The 20,430-nt window shown below is 37.3% G+C and overlaps 1 protein-coding gene across 2 annotated transcripts in view; it reads right to left on the bottom strand.

The window, feature by feature from the left end:
* LOC109401480 (eukaryotic translation initiation factor 2 subunit 3) overlaps positions 1-20,430 on the bottom strand; it is a 41,749-nt gene that overhangs the window by 16,469 nt on the left and 4,850 nt on the right. Inside the window, exons 2-3 of one of the 2 annotated variants that reach the window (XM_062857491.1) lie at positions 11,960-12,134; positions 9,109-11,239 (exon numbers count right to left, since the gene is read on the bottom strand). In XM_062857491.1, the coding sequence (XP_062713475.1) occupies positions 9,309-11,239; positions 11,960-12,134 (2,106 nt within the window). In that variant the 3' untranslated portion in view covers positions 9,109-9,308. Of the gene's footprint in view, positions 1-9,108; positions 11,240-11,959; positions 12,135-20,430 lie in introns of those variants that run through there. The other variant, XM_062857492.1, reaches the window with a different exon arrangement.

Below are 20,430 nucleotides of genomic sequence, written 5' to 3'. Positions count from 1 at the left end.
AAGCTGTCGAAAATATACAGAGTTTCCCTATATCGTTCTAGCATTTTATGCTGAAGGCACTAGAAAATCGCATATGCGCATAAATTAAAGATGTGATATAAAACATCATAAACCAATGTTAAATATTAAACATCATTTCTAAATAATCTAATGAAAATTTACGATACGCAACTTACTTGTACTTGAAAATGTTTATTTGGCAACGCTTTCTTGTTTCCTTTATTCCACCATTCCATCAATTATTTCTTTCTCAAGGATTATTGATGGAATCACGAGGATCAAACCAAGTATCAATCCAATATCTTCGACATTACCCCTTTGCAGAGAGATGGATCTAGCCGAGGTTCGAGCAGAGAGAAAATCTCCCGGCAGTATGAGAGAAGTTAATGCATAAAGAGAGAAGAAAACAAGTGTCCGTGCATGCTTAGCATTCGTACACAGCTCGCAAAGCAAAGCCTTTTATTGAATCAATGCGTCGTCATCGGTGGGTGCGGGGTTGGTTTTCAGTCCTACCGATCCCAATGCCAATAATGCGGAAGATAATGTATACACCGCATTTCTGTCAAAATTGTATTTTTTTTAATAAATTTTCTATTCACATTAATTCTTCTTCTAAGCTTGAACATTATTACATATTCAAACACTCCCGATCAAAAGTTTAGGGTCACTCTCTCAAATACATGTCATTTTTTTTGATCATATCTCCGCCTATTTGCGTCCGATTTCAAAATACTAGATCTCATTCAAAAGATAATATGTCAAAGAAACTTTGGATTTAAATGGAAAAAATACAAAAATGTTTGTATGTAAACTTAAGTTTTCTAAAAAAAATGAATAAAAACTTATGGCAGCGTCGCTGGAAATTGGGTCGACATAATTTTATGATGAGAGCGGTAATATAACCTATTTTCTATCAGCTTTCAATCGCTTTTTACCGAACTTAACTAAAAAATCTTGAAAAAAAGTTTTAAGTAAATTAAATCTTGATGTCATTGACCAAAAGTTTGTGGTCACCCCTCAAAATGATGTATCGGCCAAAAGTTTGCGATCACTTTCGTAAAACATAAAAAAGTGATTTGTTGATATCTTTGCCATCTTTCGTTCATTTTTAATTCTGCTTGGCTTATTTGAAACATAACAAATGGTACTTACTACATAGACATTGAACCACACATATTTTTTTAAATTTAGATTCTAAAACATATTGTAAAATTGCCTTATTTTTTGCAATGTGGTGAAATGTGTTAACTTCACATAACATTGTTATATATAAAAATCGTTGAATACGTTAATTTAGTTATTTTCTTTGAAATGATCCAAAACAAATTGAAATTGAACTAAAGATAACGAAGATATCACCAAATCACTTGTTTTACGACTCCAAACTTTTGGCTGATACATCATCTTGAGGAGTGGTGACCCCAAACTTTTGGTCAAATCAAGAAGTAATTTATTTAAAAACTTTTTTTTCTGGATTTTTAGCCAAGTTTGGCAAAAATCAGTTGAAAGCTAATAGAAAATAGGTTATATTATGTACCGCTCTCATCATAAAATTTGTGGACCCATTTTCCAGCGACACTGCCGTAAGTTCATGTGTATTTATTAGAACATTTGGCAACTTTGGGTTAAGTTTACATACAAACATTTTTGTTTCACCTGAATCATGTTCAAAGTTACTTTGACTTATTATCTTTTGAATGAGACCTATGGTTTTGAAATCGGGCGCAAATTGGCGGAGATATGGGCCTAAAAATGACATGTTTTTAAGGGGGTGACCCTAAACTTTTGATCAGGAGTGTATTGTACATATGTTTTTTTTGACGAAAAGTTTTTGGACAGCCCATGGGAAAATTACAAAATTACTACTGAAAGGTGTTTTTATTCGGTGAATTCAATGCAGCTTATATTTACATCTGAAAAACTTCGGTGAAGTCACCAGACAGACAAACAGGCTATCTGTGTTATTTCCAGCAACTGCTGCATTCGGTTGTCCTAGAGGGACACATTTTTTTTCTACATTCTAAAAAATCAAAATTTTCAACGTCTGTTGTCTGTGATTTTTTTCATAAAATGCTGTGTCTGGTTGTTTAAGGTTGTCACTGGTTTTTATTTCCAGTAACTGCTGCATTCGGTTAATTGCCTAAGGGCCGATTTCTTCACCTACCCGGCTTAACGACGTAAGCCTGGTTTATCTTAAACCACACTTAAAGTTAAGCCAAATTCTTAAGCCAGGTTTAAATATTTGCATTTCTTCACACCGGTTTAGCAAATAAAGGCGACGGCTTACGCTAAGCCAAGCTTAACGAAATTTCCCATATCATTCCAGTGACTTTCCAATGGAAACGTCATTTTAAGCCGCCGATATTTAGAAATGCCCGTTATTTGCAGTATGGAGTAACAACAACAAAACATCCGCTGAAATTTTAGCAGGAAAAGCGGAATCGCTCGGTAATTTTTTTTCGGATACAGAAGGAGATTAGCAATACCTAATGATCTACCTAGACTAAACTGTTGATGTTTTACCCAACGCTAGTATCGAAGATCTTCTAGTACCTACTACATATGATCGTTCCACAAAATTTGGTGTTCGATTTTGCCTCTCATTCATGTACAAATTTAGAGTGCCACAGTGCAGAAAAGGCGTTGCAATATTGATTTGATGTTTTGATATTCATAATCGCCTTCGAATAATGTTGCATTTCGATAGTGAGTTTTTGAAAATGTGTTTGTCGTGAGATGCTCCAGAGTTCAGACCATTTTTCGAATATGTTTAAAATTTTGAACTTTGTACATTCAATGAAAGCCACAGCAAAGTTCAAGTTCAAATAGAAACTGAAATCCCTTAATAGAAACAGTTTATTCTACTTTTATTCCATTCGTTGGAGTTTTTAAACAAAAGGACGTGCGCGGACATAAAATTTAAAGATTTCCGGCATATAAACTTTGTTAACTATGAGAAATTAACCCAAACTAGGAGCAAATTGTCCAATCAAACAACAGTGCCGAAAAGTAGTACTTATCGGCACACTCGTTAAAGTTTGGAAAAGTAGGCAAACTCGCTACCTTTTCACCAATTGAAAAGTAAGCACTTTCGAAACGTAATTACAAGAATGTAATTACGGCCTATCTAGATTCAATATCATCGAATGTCTTCAAAAAAAAGGTATTAATATTCTTCATGAAAAAAATAGATTAAATGTGCGCTTTAAAAATCGAGTTTTGCCACGAGTTGCAAAACATTTTTGCAATGAAAAACAAATCACTAGAATATGATTATTTCTATCAATACCATCGTGCTTCGCGGTGGTTTGATGGGAACAGTCATGTGTGCTATCATGCTAGACACTAAATTTTCGACAGTTTTGTTCTCTTCGTCACGGGAGGTTTTTAGAAACCTATTGAACTCAAAGTTAGCCTCAAATCCTTCCAAAGTATGCTGAATGATGTGGCAATGTTTTAGGCATGTTGGCCGACAAAAACCCCCCACGACAAAGAGAACAAACCTGCCAATAATATCCAACGTCACCCTATTAGGTATTCAAAATAAGTCATGTTTAGAAGTACACCACAAATAATACTTTTTATATTTAGAATTATGAGTCAAAATGTTGAATATTCGATGGGCTAAACATGCTTTGAACTAAGTTTTTATAAGAAATCAGTGTATAAAATGGTATTAGCAGTTTTTGTGGATGTCATCCTAAGTTTGTAAAAAAAACTCTTGAAACAAAAATATGTTTATTGTGACCTGAAATTATGGAAGGAAATGTACTTTCGACTTCCAAATCAGTATGACAAATTTCCAAAACTATCAACACGGTGCCTTTTTGAAGGCTTTCAATCTAATGTAAAAACTTGATTGTCCCAAAAACCGATGTGAATATTTTATATTGACGACCCGCCGGCTATAGGTTATCATTTTCTTTATCATCGTCTCCATCCGTAACCAAACGTTTTACAATTTTATCGTTCCTAAGTGTACATGTTTCATTAAAAATATTTTCTGCTGTTTCAAAAATTTATTTATGAAGCAGGTGAAGAAACCCAAACTCTGCAATTTGCGGCTTAAGCCTGGCTTAGCGCTGCTAAGCCACCTCAGAGCACCGCTTAAAATAAGCCACACTTAACGTAAACCGTAGCTTTATTAAACCGGGTTTAGTGGTTAAGTCGAGGTGAAGAAATTGAAAAAAAGTTAAGCCCGGCTTAAAATGTTACTAAACCTGGTTTAAAATTTAAGCCCGGGTGAAGAAATCGGCCCTAAGAGTAAGAGTGACAGATTTTTTTCTGCGATAAAAGAATCAATTTTTTCAACGTCTATGATTTTTTTCATCAAATGCTGTGTCTGGTTATCTAAGGTTATCACTGGTTTTGTTTTCTGCATCTGATAGTAAAAGAGAATTGAGGTGTCAAATATTTAAAAAGATCAAAATTTTCAACGTCTGTTGTCTGTGATTCTTTTTCATGAAATGCTGCGTCTGGTTGTCTAATGTTGTCATTGGTTTTGTTATCTGCATCTGATAGTAAAAAAGAATTGAAGTGTCAGATATCTAAAAAAAAACAAAATTTTCAACGTCTGTTGTCTGTGATTTTTTTCATGAAATGCTGTGTCTGGTTGTCTAAGGTTGTCACTGGTTTTATTTTCTGCATCTGATATAAAAAAAGAATTGAAGTGTCAAATATTAAAAATAAATCAAAATTTTCAACGTCTGTTGTCTGTGATTTTTTGCATAAAATGCTGTGTCTAGTTGTCTAAGGTTGTCACTGATTTTGTTTTCTGCATCTGCAAAAAAAAATCAACTGTTGTCTGTGATTTTTTTTTTCATCAAATGCTGTGTCTGGTTATCTAAGAATGTCACTGATTTTATTTTCTGCATCTGACGAATTGAAGCGTCATATGTAAAAAAAATATAAATTTTCAACGTCTGTTGCCTGTGATTTTTTTCATCAAATACTGTGTCTGGTTGTCTAAGGTTGTCGCTGATTTTGTTCTGTGAATCTGATAGTGAAAAGGAATGTAAATGTCAATTTTTTTTGTGAGAATTTCCCCGCGTGCTGCGTCTGGTTGATAGTCTGGTGATTTAAAAAAAAATGGCAACACGGCAGAATGTTCTGCAATAATGATGCTCTCGTTCACGCGCTGCTGCATTGAAAGGTTGATCTGGAGGGGAAATATTGAACCAATCATTTGATCCATGGAATAATTTGACCCATGGTTTGAGCAATCTTCGAGAGGATTGATGTAACAATTTTGAAGGTGGGGAAATATTGTAGAGAAAATTGAAGTAAAATGCGCTATGGAGGGGAAATATTGCTGCGTGGTTGATCAAACGGAAGATAGGGGAAAAGTTGAATGATTGATATCAATCTATTTTCGAACAATAATATACATTCAATGTTTCCATAAAACGGTCAACTATTGATCAATATATGCATCGTGTGACTGGCGCTATTAGCGTCATCGAGCATCTTCTCTCTTGATTGCGCTCTCGTATCGAACCGGGCAAGAGAATGAACAGCATTTCGGGGAGCGTTCCCGAGCATGTTGGTTCATGAAATGTTACAATCGCGAATGTATCACTTGCTGAGCATGGACCATTCAGTGGTTCGCGATAAAAATCCACACACTGATGTCGAATTCGTTTATTTGCACCGCCTGCACCGCTTTGCCACCGGGTGTAACAAACTTGCACCGAAACCGTTCGTTTATTCGCAGGTACTGTTCTGTTTTGACACCCGATTGGCACCGGTGCAAGAAAAAGCTACACCCAGTTTGAGCGCGGTGTAGCAGGTACAAAGCTAGTTTTACCAATACATGCATATCGCTGAACTTGTATCGTGGTTTTGTTTTGGTAGGAATGATGATTTTCTCTTCGGCATTAGGTAAACAGTTTTCTTGGATATCCATTTAACAGCAAATCTGTGCGTTTAAAAATTATTTATATGGTATGTGGGGGCAAGATGGGTCAGTACCGTTTTCAACCGTACTATTTATTTTTTTTAATCTTTCTATAATTTTCCCAGATGAACGACGTGGATACACAAAAAAGTGATATATTGTTTTTAAAATTCTTTACGTTCCTTACGCAGAAAAAAAATAAAATATTTTTTCGTTATACTCCTTATGCTATACATTCCATATAACTACGTGTAATGTGTAGACGGGGCAAGATGGGTCACCCTAATTTTTCGGTATGTTTGCATAGTTTTTAAAAATGTTTTATTTTTCATAGAAAGGCTATTATGTGACCTACATTATCGAAGCGACTAGAGCGCTGAAAATTTGTGAACATATTTTTAATATTTTTCTTCAAAAAATATAAGTTTTCAAAGTTTTTTACGGTTACCTGAATAAAAATATTCTATTTCTGAGAATAATCTACCGATATGTTTCAACACTTCTTTCATGTAATATGTACGTATGTGAAGCTTAGATGTATAGAGAAAAAATAGAAGATCTAGTATTTTTTGTTGGAGAAAAATCGAATTTCTGATAGCTGACCCATCTTGCCCCCGTAGAAATGAGGTGGGGCAAGATGGGTCATGTTTTGACAATTGTTTGTCAAGAAGCAGGTTTCAAACTGTATGACCTTTCTATACCCTTATATCATAGCTGACTAGTGTATCTGGAAGTCGTGATAGAAAACAGAGAAATGCTATTTATATTCAGAACTAGCTGTCCCGGCAAACTTTGTCTTGCCAGGTTGTGGTGGTTTGACAATTGTTAAGGTCTTGCAACATGGCACTCTAGATTGGTTTCATTTCGATCGTGTTGATTTTCTTCCCAGCTCATGGAAAATCAGTTCTTTATCAATTTTGTTACTTTTCTAGTTGATTTTCGTAACTTTTTATACATATAAACACAGTCACCACAAATACGAATCGAACCGTGCCAAAGTCATGCTGATCGGTTCAGCCGTTCTTGAGTTTTGTTGCCTCAAAGGAAATTCAAACTCATTTTTATATATATAGATGTTATAGGGATCCATTTCTTAGGTGACCCATCCTGCCCCCACTTACCATACTCGATCGATGATTATCACGTCCTTCAATCAACTTCTGAGGAATCTTCAAAATTTATCGATAACATGAAATTTCGAAGAGTTGACTCTACGTATATTTTTTCCTATTACAATTTTTTTTTGATTATCGCAATTATGTGGATTACTTCTAATGGTTTTAATCATTAGAATTTTCTGTCGCATGGTGATCTATTAATTATGAAAAAAAAATGACGTAATAAAGTTTTGATAAGCCCAGAATAGGATAAAAATCTATTCATTCAAATTGAACTGAAATATTACTGAAGTAACATTTTGTAAGTATACAATCAGTTTCAAAAACCGTAAATTCTATTTTTTTTTCTTTCAACAAAAATTGAATTTTTGAATTACATTGAAAGTCAAACAAATGTCACTAAAGGATGGTTTTTAATATGAGTTGCGTGCCAATAACGTTATGTCCTAAAAAGCATTTATTTTTTTATGTTGTAGCTAAACGTTTTCTATTGAACTGCCTTTAACATTTTTTGTGTTAAATTTGTGCATGTAGATCGTTTACAATTGTATTTTAGTATCCTTTTTCATTGGGCAACGGAAAAGGTTAAATTCTAAAAAGTTGCTTTTAATTGAAAAATTATGATATTACGAGAATTTGAAGAAGATAAATTGTAGGAGTGTTAAAACATTGGATAACAATTTTCAAGTAACCTTTATTATTACAAGTTTATAATGTACAAGTGGATTAATGACAACTTTTAAAATTGTTAAATTGGATATAGAAAATAAAAAATAAAAAAAAAATAATTTGGTTCATGACGGAAATCATGAAAACATTGATTATGTTTATTTTTGATAGCCTTTATTGTTTTCATTGACGCTCTCACGCGCTCTTACTAATACCATCATAAGCTGTCAACAAATTGCACCGAAACCGTTCGTTTTTCCGGTGTCAATTGCTACACCGGTGCAGTGCACCGTCGGGAATAAACGAATTCGACATGAGACTGTACGATGATTTGCCACACAGACTACAAAGCCCGACTAGCCAATCTAGGGATGCTCAGAATTCCCGTCTCTTCAGGCCTTATAGAGACTTACACTGGTTTACAATTCGTTCATTATGAAGTACCTTTTATCAGGTTTACAAACAGGATGAACATTATTCTAACGGATTATGAAGTTGTTTGGGCAAAATTCATCAAAAAAGTAGTAAAACGAAGGGGTGCTCATCTTGGCCCGGGTGGCCATCTTGCCCCGTCCTACCCTACAGCTACCGCTCTGGGTTGAAAAACGTCGGTAAAAGAGGAGCAAATTTTGCTTCGTTCGGGGGAAAACGCTTCATTTTCCAAGCACTGGAGGATGCCCCAAGAAAGATATCTAAAGATAATACTCACTAAAGAACAAGTGTGATACACGCATACGATGAGTGTTTGCAATTAGGGAGGAGAGCAGTGTTGGTAAAAACTCAAATTCTCAAATCTCATGCTTGAGTTGTTTCACGCGCGATTCTTGACTCGCCAAACTCACCGCTGAAAAAATCATGCATGAGTTGACTCACGATTTCACTCATTGCTTTATTTCTTGGTATTCTTATTACTTACATCGATGTTTTTAGGATTATATGATAGAACAAAAGCAAATCTATCGTACAACAACATTGGATGTCGTTCAAATTGATTTGGATTCGTTTTACAAGCGAACGAGATTTCGGCGCTTGACTCGTGAGAGCGAGATTTTGCTTGAAAATCTCACGCGTGAGAAAATGATTCAGAATCGCGCGCGAGTTTGCTCACGCAGGAGCGTTTCATGAATGTGCTTTGAGTGTGATTTTACCAACACTGGAGGAGAGCATCTGATGTTCAGGAATACTGGAAGCTATTGGCTTAGGATTGATTCCAGCAGAACACGATTCTTAATTTGAAGTTGAACGAAGTGTTATAGCCCATCAAGTAAGAAGCAGAGCAGTTGTATCAGTTTGCCGGTGACGAGGCAGGGAATTAAACACAAGATTTAAAAAGCGAACGTGTTCTTCTCGAGCAAGCGAGCTTCTACCGAAAATTCATTTCGAATCAGGATTTCACAACCGATGAACAAAGCGTACACCTCGCCGTTGTAGGCTACAATGAACAGTTTTATTCAGGCACAATTCACTATCCTTAATTAGGTAGGGTATTTCTAACAGTAGAGTCGAATTGTAAAAATACAATATTAATCTTCTTTCTCCTCGAGGCCGGTCTGCTTTGTTGGATATTAAGGCAGCGCAACGCAGAGTTTTAAAACGATTGAGTCTGTAAACATGAATCCAGCACCTTAAAACACATACTTCATACAGTTGGCCGCCCCGCATCGGCACTCGGTCAAATTCTCCGGATCCGGTTTGCCCCTGCCGGGTCCACCATCGCCACTTTCGTTTTCCTCACCGCCGGGGGGTTTCTCCCCGTTCTCCTGACTCACGTCCAGCGCGCGACTTTCGTTGACCTGCGTTTGGTAGTTGATGGTCAGCTCCTCGCCGGCTTCGATCTTCCGTTTGGCGAAGAACGCTAGTCGGGGCAGGTTCGGATCGAGACAGTTCACCCAAACCGACCAGATGCCACAGTTGGGATCGCACGAGTGGTTGATGAACCGGGCAATGTTCCCGTAGTGGGCCGCGTCGATCGTGTACGGATTGTCACTTCCGTTGAAGTCCAGATCGAATAGATAGGTTCGACCAACTGCGTCGTATTCGCGACCGCGTTTCTCAGCTTCCTCGTATGTGATGACCTCCCCGATGTATTCCGTGATATACCAGCCCTCGTAGATGGTTTGATTGGTCTTTACGCCCCATCCGCGGCCATTGGATGTTTTGAAGAGCGTTACGTTGAACTTGCGACCGTTTTGGAGGACGCGGTTGCAACAGTCGGAACTGCACTTGCATCGTTTGTTGCACTCGTAGATAGGCGTTCCGGGGGCAACGTTGATCCGTTTCTTTGCATTGTACGCGATTCGTGCTCCGGCCATCTTGCCGCAGCAATCGCTTCTGAAGCCGCACTGCTCACATTCGCAGCCGTATGGAGGATCGTCCGGAATGTCTACCCCCTCACCAGCGAGGTTCTCTTTTATGTATTTAAATTGTTGCTGTTGGGGAACGTCAAAGTCCTGTAGGTTCTCTACCACGATCTTACTACTGGGTTCGAACTCGTTGATCATGTCCTCGAACTCCTTCATTTTGAGCAACTGCTCGTGCCGTTTTCGGTAGGACATCTCCAGCCCGATGTTGGCCGTGAGACGATCATAAACGCGTTTGTTTTTACATCCGTTCATGCGAATTTTGGAATACAGGATGAGATCGCTGTCGAATGCCATCGAGTCAAACTTCTCGTACTCTTCCAGCATCTCCTGGAACGTCTTGGTTTCATGCGCCTGAAGCTTTTCCTGGTATTCCTCGGTTTTGCTGATTTCCTCGCGGATCGCGTCGATCTCATCCTTGTGTGCTCCGACTTCGTACGCAAGAAACTCTAGAATTGAGTTGCACGTTCTGATGTTGTTCAGTGGCTCCCAGGTGTTGCTCTTCGAACTGTATCCACGCCACTTGATGTGGAAATAGGGCGCATTTGAGATTTCTTGAATGTCTAGGATTTCCTCCACCGAATATTCACCATCTTTGTTCGCCTTTGGATTTGAGTAGGATTTGCGTTTTTTGCTACTGGCAGACTGCGGCGTAGAAGTACCTGTTTCTCCGGATTGACCACGAGTCGACGGCGAACCCGTGCTAGTTTCACTCATAACCGAAGTGACTGATTTGCGTCGAGTGGACAGTCGGGACGAACACGGTGTCGTGCTGCGCATGGAACGCCTCGATGAGCCTACGCTGACCACGGAATCTGCATCATCGTCGTTGTCCTCGTTCTTTACTGGCTCATGCATTCCATTTCCGTTCTCCTTACTGGCTCCGCTGTGGCCATTAGCTGCGCCAGTGCCGAACGTCCGATTGAAGTAAAAGTCTATGTTCCTCTGCTTCAGCTTTCCGTCGGACGTCGGAGTGCCGCCCCCGTTGAAGTAGCTACTAATCTTAGCTTGTTTTAGGCGACTTCCACCGTCCGATGGAGATGTACTCGAATTGGAGGAGGAATCACGTGGGCGTTTAGATCCGGACGCTGCCGGAGGCGTCTGGATTTTATACCTTTCATGAGTCATTTTTATATACTGCGCCAACTCGGCCGGACTCGACGTAAGCCGGTCGATAAGCTCGTCGGACAACGGCTCTGGAAGATTGAGAAAGCAGAAAAGGATGAGAAATTTGTATCTGGATCAGTTTTTTGTTCTTTTTTAACTACACAGAAGTTGAAGTCAAGTCACTAACACTACCAATTGTTTCTTTGTTCTACATAATGCAAATACTTCCGAGTGTTAGTAAACTTACTGCAGCGATAGAACTACAGTCTCGAGAAGAAGAACAAATTCCACAAGAAAGGTAAATATTTGGTTTTCTGCTAGCCCTTCTAGAGACATGGCCACATATAGGCTATGTAATACGACTCTATTTTTCAAACTCTGATGCCAGAAACAAACTTCTCTGCTGAAACTACTTTTCAATCTTCCAGGCTCGATTCCCAACTGTTCTTTTCAGCCATTAGTCGGCGTCTGAGTGTTTAGTTAACACCACATCACTTAACAAACAATGTGTTATTTTCACTGAGATGAAAAGTAATTTACTTAACAACTTCACTGTTATCATAAGAGAGTCAATAAACGTCAAGTGAAAGGTTACCGAGACCGTTGGGACCGATGGTAAACGAAATGTTATTGCATAACACCTAGGAAATCGTCTAACGCATAAAAGAACAGTGCAATAATTGGGACTTAACAGAAAAACAAACATTTTTTTCCAAATTTAAAACAAAAAATGCGAAGGAATCGATAGAATGCAAAACAAATTTATAAAAGAGGAATGTGCACAGGAAACAGAGCTTTTCAGTACTTACCCAACTTGATCGTAATGTTGCGCTCCAGTTCGTTCTTGAAGCGAACGGTCTGGACACCGGAGATGGCCTTCACGACGGTGGACTTTCCGTGAGCCACATGACCAATCGTGCCAATGTTGATGGTGGCTTGACGCGAAATCACCTCCGGTGACAGTGGCGTCAGCTTGGCAATATCCTGCGAGAGAGAAGGTGAAAGAAAATGTAGATGTTAGCTTGCAAAGACATGTGTACGATTGACTCATTTTAAATAGAAAAAAAAATAAATTAATTCGTCTACGAGTCGAACAGCATAAATCTTAGGAGATATTCCAGGGTGAATTCAGGAAAAAAAAACTCTGAGAGACATGCCAGGACCAACAGCGGAAGGAATCTTTTGAGAGAAGCTTCAGAAGAAACTCCAAGGTAAAAGTTCAAAATGAACCCTGCGAGAACCTTTAAGATATATGCCAGCTGAAACTCCAGTAAAAAAAACAAGAAGGAACTCTATAAGAAAGCTCACGGAAAATTCTTGAAGAAATTAAAGGAAAAACTTTGGAAGAAATCTCGAGAGGAACTCTGTAGAAAATTCGTGAAAACTCCTTAAGAAATCCTTGAAGGAACTCTAGTAGAAATCCCAGTAGCAGATTGAACGCTCACAGATTTTTGATTAAAAATTGTGATTAATCGAAGCACTGTAAGTAGATAAAAGGGAGACTAGTCAATCATACAAGTAACAACATCAAGTGCGTTGATGACTAGTTAGGTACAAAATCCCAGTAAATGTGTGAGAATTTATAATAAGAGAAAAACAGATCCGAGTTGAACCGAAGCCGATAAAAATTGCTGCCAGGTCAGGGATAAATCACTAAAGAATTATACTGCCGTGAATCGCATATCAGTCCCATCTTTGCTGGATTTCCTATGCAAATGGGACAGATATGCGATTCACGGCAGTATATGTATTGTACAATTGTACTATTTTAGTTTTCGCTGATACAAGCAACCACCAGTGTGCTCCATCTGCTCAAAGAACTCCAGTACAAATCTTCCTCTGCAACAAGTATTTTAAAATTTATACATTATAATGTTGTTTAAAGTGTGAAAAGTTTCCATTGTTACATTGTTTATAATTAATAATTATCTTAACCTTTCAGTACTCGCGCCAATTTTTGTAACGCGAGCAGTCGCGCGTTGTACTTTGTACAACACCCATACATTCTGAAATATCTAAGGATCCTGATTGTTTAGAGGAGGACTGTCTTTGGCAAAGTTTGGTAAATTTCATGGGTTACTTTATGCTGACAAAGTTGATTCGTAATACGTCCACTAGGCGGCGCTAGTGAGCAATATCATGTTATATCTTATATCTCAGGATCCTATAGTCTTAGAAAGATGGTGTCTTCGGCAAAGTTGTTTGGTAGGTAAACGGCTTACAGATTATTGGCCGTTTAATTGGAAATTCCACCACTAGGCGGCGCTAGTGATCAAATAAACTTTATATCCTATGTATCTCGGGAACCTGATAACTTGAAAGATTGTGTCTTCGACAAAGTTGTTTGGTAGGTCAAGAACTTACGGATGATTCGCAATTTAATTTGAAATTTCATCACTTGGCGGCGCTAGTGAGCACGTAAATATTATATATTATGTATCTCTGGACCCTTCTTACTTAGAAAGATAGTGTCTTCGGCAAAGATGTTTGGTATATGAAGGGCTTATAGATGAGTGACAGTTTGATTTCAAATGCCACCACTAGGAGGCGCTAGTGAGCACGTAAATTTTTAATCTCATGTAGCTCAGGATCCCGATTAAAAAGGCACGGAACACCGTCTTCAGCCAGAGGCTGTACAGACTGAACAGAACTTAACACTAGACCATGGACACGACACACATTACATGCACCAGTGGATAACATGGTGCGGTTACACGCTTGGTAACGCTAACCGAACGGCCACGGAGCTCCACTTTAAGTACTTAGAAAGATGGTGTCTTCGGTAAAGTTGTTTGGTAGATCAAAGACCAAATGGAGGAAAAGTTACCTCTCGTGCCGACCTTCCAAAGATCGAAAACTTACAGATAGTTGTCCGTTTTAATCGTAATTTCACCACTAGATGATGCTAGTGAACATAAAAAATGTATATGCAATAGTTCTCAGGATCCTGGTTACTAGAAAAGAGATGGTGGTTTCGGCAAAGTTGTCAAATAGGTTAAGTGCATTTGGTTGATGGGTCGTTGAAATCAATATTTCGCCAGTAAGTGGTGCTAATGAGTATGCAAGTTTTATATCTTATATATCTCCGAGTCTGATTACCTGGGAAGTTGATATCTTTGGCAAGGTTGGTTGGTAGATCAAGGGCTTTCAGCTGATTGACCATTTGATTCATGCTTCTGCCACCAGAAGACGCTAGTTGTAAATTTGCAAAAGCATGAACGTGTTATTATTCATCTAGAAAAATATCAACGAGTTATAAATTTTTATACTTCCGAAAGTTTTCAAAATTTGAAAATTACACAACTAGTTTATTACATATAATTTGTTTAAATTTGCACTTGATTGATTAATTTTACATGAAGTTAAAGCGCTTAGTATAATATTCAATATCTGACCGTCGTACTTCAATATACTCTATCTTAGGGTTGTCAATGTCACGGGATAAGTGCATGCATCCTTTATCCATCAAACAACAATGTCGAAGACATAATCTTTCTAAGTAATCAGGATCTTGAGATATATGAGGTATAAAATGGGAATGCTCACTAGTGTCACCTGGATGTGAAATTGCACGTCATATTTGTCTTCATCAGTTAGTGTTTGATCTACTAAACAACTTTTCAGAAGACACCATCTTTCTAAGTAATCAGGGTCCTGAGACATATGAGTTATAAAATTTGAATACCGTAATCCGGGGTAACATTGATCAGAATTTTCGATCTTTCTTGAATAATTCTCTTGTTAAAGCAAATGTTACATGTTTTATATTTTTAAAAGAAGTACTGGCCCTCTGAGTTTGTGTTAAGCTGCTCGAAAAAGTATTGTAAAACTTTAAAGCATGTTTAATTAGGTTTTTATATCTAATTTTTGATTGTGTTGATTTGGGGTAACATTGATCATGTCAGTGATCAATGTTCATTTGTGTTGAAAATACTCTTACTTACTAAATTTGGGGTCGCTGATTTCGAATATGTTGTCCAAATTCTTACAAATAATGTACTTTTTAAGTTATTTTAGGAATAAAATCCTCTAAACCACGAATAACGCCTAAAGGTAGGCAATGGCTTAAGAAATTGATAGCCGACTTTTAATAAATCATATATTTTACTGAAAAATAGCATTTTCATAAAAGTTTCGTTTATTAAATCCAACTCTAGGATATCATATTGAAGTAAAACAGTGATTTCGAACCTCATATTACATCTAGTATTCACGCCAAGCATGAATGTTTGACAGTGCATCTCATTGCGTTACGAAACACACTTATGGAAAAATCGATTTAATTCAATGTTTATGAATTTCAATTTTCATAAATTGCATGTCATTTAATAGCTAAATGATAGCAGATTACGATATACCATTCCATAGTAGAAACTGATTCAATATAAAATGCTTGTTTGAACATTTCATGAGGTGGGTCAAGCCGATCAATGTTACCCCGCTGATCAATGATACCTCGGATTACGGTACCCACTAGCGCCACCTAGATGTGTTTCAAATCATACGGCACTCCATCAGTTAGTGTTCGATCTACTAAACAACTTTGCTGAAGACATCATCTTTCTAAGTAATCAGGATCTCGAGATATATGAGTTATAATATTTGAGTACTCACTTGCGCCACCTGGATGTGGAATTCCACATCATACTTGTCTTCATCAGTTAGTGTTTGATCTACTTAACAACTTTGCCGAAGACACCATCTTTCTAAGTACTCAGGATCCTGAGTTATATGGGATACAAAAATGACATGCTCACTAGCGCCGCCTATCGGTTGAAATCTGAATTTCTCAGATCACCTCGCGAAGGCCCTTGATATCCCAAGTAACTTTGCCGAAGACACCATATTTCTAGATCATTTAGATTTTGCAATACACTAATTCACATTCAACTGTCTATCTTATCTTAAATATAGTACGTTCTTCATTTTGCGATTTTCAATTTTCCGCATTATAAGGAGTTATACTGTTTTCAAAAAAGGTCTTATAATATTCCAAATAAGATTCCTGTAGAATACATTTGGGGTTGACATCGATAGAAAAGATGGTTTCAAAGTAGTAGTCGATAATTCTCATGTGTTGTACAAAGTACAACAGCGCGATTAACGGAAGGTTAAACATGGGATACTCAAAATAACTGGGACAAGTAAAATTTTCACTTTTCATAAGATGTTCAGTTAGCTGTAACTTTTCGAAAAGGGCATCAAATATTTCCAAATTTTCACCGTAAGTTTATCAACTAGTTGTGTATCAGTGGTCCAATTTTGGGAAAGTTCGGGCTTTTCCACATGTAGTTAGAAAGGTTCTAGAAAAAGGTATGATTATCCGATAGCCAACTTTGAGCTGTTACATCTTCGGAATCAATGAACCGAATGCAAAGAAATTTTGATCACTTATGACTAATATAATGAACTTTGAAAACCATTTGACTTAATTTAAAATTATATATAAGAAAAAAGTTATAGCGATTTCATATATTCTATGTTTTTTTCAGTAAATTTATCTATTTTTCATATGCAACCCATTACTTTTTCAATTTAATGCTGGCAATTAGAGGGAATTTCAATGAAGTATAATTACTATCCATAATTTTGAAACAATGATGAAATTTCGGATAAATTGGTGTTATATTAGAAAAATAATCTAATCGTTTTATTTTTCTTTCATGTAAAGATGTTTAAGTTTAGTCAAAAGTTTTTAATAGTTCATTATATTAGTAATAAATGATCAAAATTTCATTGCATTCGGTTGGTTGAATCCGGAGATTAAACAGCTCAAAGTTGGCTATCGGATAATTATACTTTTTTCTAGAATCTTCCTAACTTCATATAATAGAAAAGCCCGATCTTTTCCAAAATTGGACACAATAAAAATTTGAGAATATTCGATGCCTTTTTCGAAAAGTTACAGCTAGTTGAACATTTTTTGAAAAGCAAAAATTTTACCTGTTCCAATTATTTTGAGTATCCCCTGTATATCGTCTGGCTCAAACCTTGGTAGGGGTATGTGGCGGGACTATCATCATCATCATATAATTCGTGCAAGGTGGCCTCGTTATTGGATGTCCAACGTGGAGCTCCATTGTTAACGATGTCATCAGAAGCCAATAGCAACAGAAATTCGAGAGCGAAAGTGGAGGTAGGTCGGCAACACTCTACGCACGGACGGAAACGAAATCTGCAAACAAGCGTTAGATTGAAACCCAGCAGCACATCGCAGCAGAGGCAGGCCCAGAAGCTCATGGCGTCGCTGTCTGCATAAGGTAATGAAGGAAGTCGACAGAAATTTGCCCTGGGCACAGATCAAGGCGATGGAGGGCAATCGCCCAGGATGGAAATCTTTCAATTCGACCTTCTGAACCACAATGGGTGCTAAGTACTGAAGGTAAGAAGTATTGATTTGAATCATTTTACCCAATACTATTACTCCCATTTGAACAGCAGTAGGGATCTAACAGGAGCAAGCTACAGTAGCAACATACGGTTGCTAATGAATTTCATCAAACTAGGCTACCGTAGCGGATTGTTTTGCAGTTGCAAGCATGTGGTAGCTGTGATTTGCGTAGTTTGGACCAGGGGCCTACATCGTCGAAACCAAAACATGACGCTGAAAGCGAGCGCCCATCAGCATCGGACGGACGCCGACGACGGGAACATTCGAAACAACATGCATGCGCTTCGCTTCATCCGCCCTTCTTGTCACTTTCTTCGACGCAACAACGAGTGGCGGCTCATTTTCACACCGACTGGGATTCAATTGAAATTTTCAAATTGTCTAAAATGTATGTTTGCTTAATATTTTTATGGGTAATAAACTATTTCAGTAAAATATGCATAGCATACATTAACATTACCCAAATTTGACGGTTGTTACACTCATTAATTGAGTTATAACAGAGAAATTCATTCGATGTCGAACGAGCGTGCATGAGCTTGTGAGTGCGAAACAAAGTGGCATCTGCGACGACGCAGCAGCGTCGGTTCATCGGTGACGATGACAGTCGGGCTGAGCGACGACGACGGCGCCTTGTTTCCATTGACGATTGAAAACATTGTTTACAAACTTCGCCTGAAAATTTCAATTGAAATTGAAAATGTAGGGCCCTGGTTTGGACTCCGCAGAATGATCTTTGCGAATTTTCCCATACAAAGGGGCGGCCAAAACTCCCAAAAAACGAAATTGATATTTTTAAACTTTATTTCACCTTATAACAAAGATAATGTATTGTAGTTTTATGATTCTTAATTAAAAGCATACCAGCTTTTGTATTTCAATGACATTTTCACTGCCAAAGTGGCCTAAGTCATAAAATTGAAAAATGAATTATTCGAAAAAAAAGTAAAATAATAATATTTTGAGAATGGAATATATGTTTTATGTTATCCAGCATATAGAAGCTTGTTATTGGACTGTTTGAATGCACGAATGGTGTAAAATTAATGTGTCACAAAACTTTTCAAATTTTCATATAATATTGTACCTTAGGAATTTTGGTAATTTTTAAGTTAAAAAACGGTTCGTGTCGTCACGTGTCGCCGCAATTTCGAATAGTACATCTTAAACAGTATGCTTAGGGTTGCATAAAAACGTTTAAATATTTTGCAGAAATTTGCAGTTTTTCAAATTAGAGCTATTTAAAAAAGTAACGTTTTTTTTTCATATATTTTACGTTATTTTTCCATTTTTGACTGAAATAAAACTTATCTTCCCACATTTTTACACGTTTTGAACAAACTTGATTGGATTTGATTGAAAGATGATCATTTAATTATATTAAAATTGATTTTCTAACACAAAACGCAAAAATGTGGGGTTTACTGATTTTTACAGTTTTTGAAATTATTGAAGTTACGTTATTTTTGAATACCCCTTTTAACACTAAAAATACTATATAACATATGTAGACAACCTATAACTTCGATTAAACACATAAAAAGAGTTTTGGCCGAAATTTATCTTTTCCGACCATTGTGCATTGCTTGGGTATTACGTTTGATTATTCTAAAGCAAACAGTTTTGCAAACATAACTATTATTGACACATTCGACCGTGACGTTACTACGTTTTGACGCACTTTCTGTCAAATTTTCCACACGGAGAGACGAAACTACCCAAAAGTGGGTTCTTTCCACCCAACTTCGGGGTTGCGTGCGTCAAGCCAATTTTGAGTTGATGGAATCGATGTTTTTGTTGGGTTGTTCCCGCTTGCTTCCATGTGAAAAAATTACCTAATTTTAAGTTTTTTCAACTCAACCGAAATTTTGACTAGGTTGTATTCACTCAAATTTGAGTACTGTGCTAGAAACTCAGTTTTGGCTTGACGCACGGAACTGCAAAAGTTGGGGTGTTTCTCTCTTCACTCTCTGACAACAATAGAAAGAGCGCATGAAAAGGGAGATGAAAAAGAACTCAAAATTGAGTTTAAAAGTACCTAATTTTGAGTTTTTCAGTTTCTCCGTGCACTATAACACGTAAATTTGACCGTAAGACCTCAAATATTTTTGCATTTTCGGATTCCTTGTAAAATTATTAATAAGTATGATTTGTTGGACAGTTAGTTTTCATTGGGAAAGCATGTTAAAAATGGGAATGAGTAGCGTGACGTTACAACGTTATTCGACAACAGTCGGTGTCGTATTAGCGGGGTAATACATGGTAATACGGTACCGAAAATTTGAATCAATCGTTAAAAAGGTGATCGACTGAAAACAGCCGGAGTGTGACGTCTGTTTCTCTCTGCTAAGGGTACCCTCTTCCATTTGCGGCTAAGAGCGTGATTTCTAGAACAAATTTCTGGAAAACATTCAATTTTTGGGTAGGTACTTTTCACCAAAAAATGGTATGGGAAAATGACCCCCTCAGTGAAGAGAAATGTCAGACAAAAGTAGCACAAAACAAGCAACAAAGAAGGCGCGACTCTTTATCTCTACTGGCAACAGATAATGACATGAACTCGAAAATCAGGGTGTCCATTCAAATTCAGTTTTCCGATTCCCGGATTTTTCCCGGGTATGGACTAACTTCCCGAGTATGTACGAACGCAAATTATTGTTGTAGTAGGACGCTCCTCAGTGTATTTTTATATACAGTTTTAATTTGGTCTATAACTTGATACGAATCTTATAGATTTCCTGATTTCATAAATTATGATTTAAAAAAAAACTTACTAGCTCTACAATCACTGTTGTAATTTCCCCTTCTTACACGAAATTTAGGATTAGAGTTAGTTGAAAAGGTCCTTTCTATAACAAGGAAATGGAATCTATATGAAAATATTATTGA

Source organism: Aedes albopictus, chromosome 3 (assembly GCF_035046485.1).
Source record: "Aedes albopictus strain Foshan chromosome 3, AalbF5, whole genome shotgun sequence".
Lineage (NCBI taxonomy): Eukaryota > Metazoa > Arthropoda > Insecta > Diptera > Culicidae > Aedes > Aedes albopictus.
Note: the sequence above shows the minus strand (reverse complement) of the source record. Positions and strands in the feature narration are given on the sequence as shown.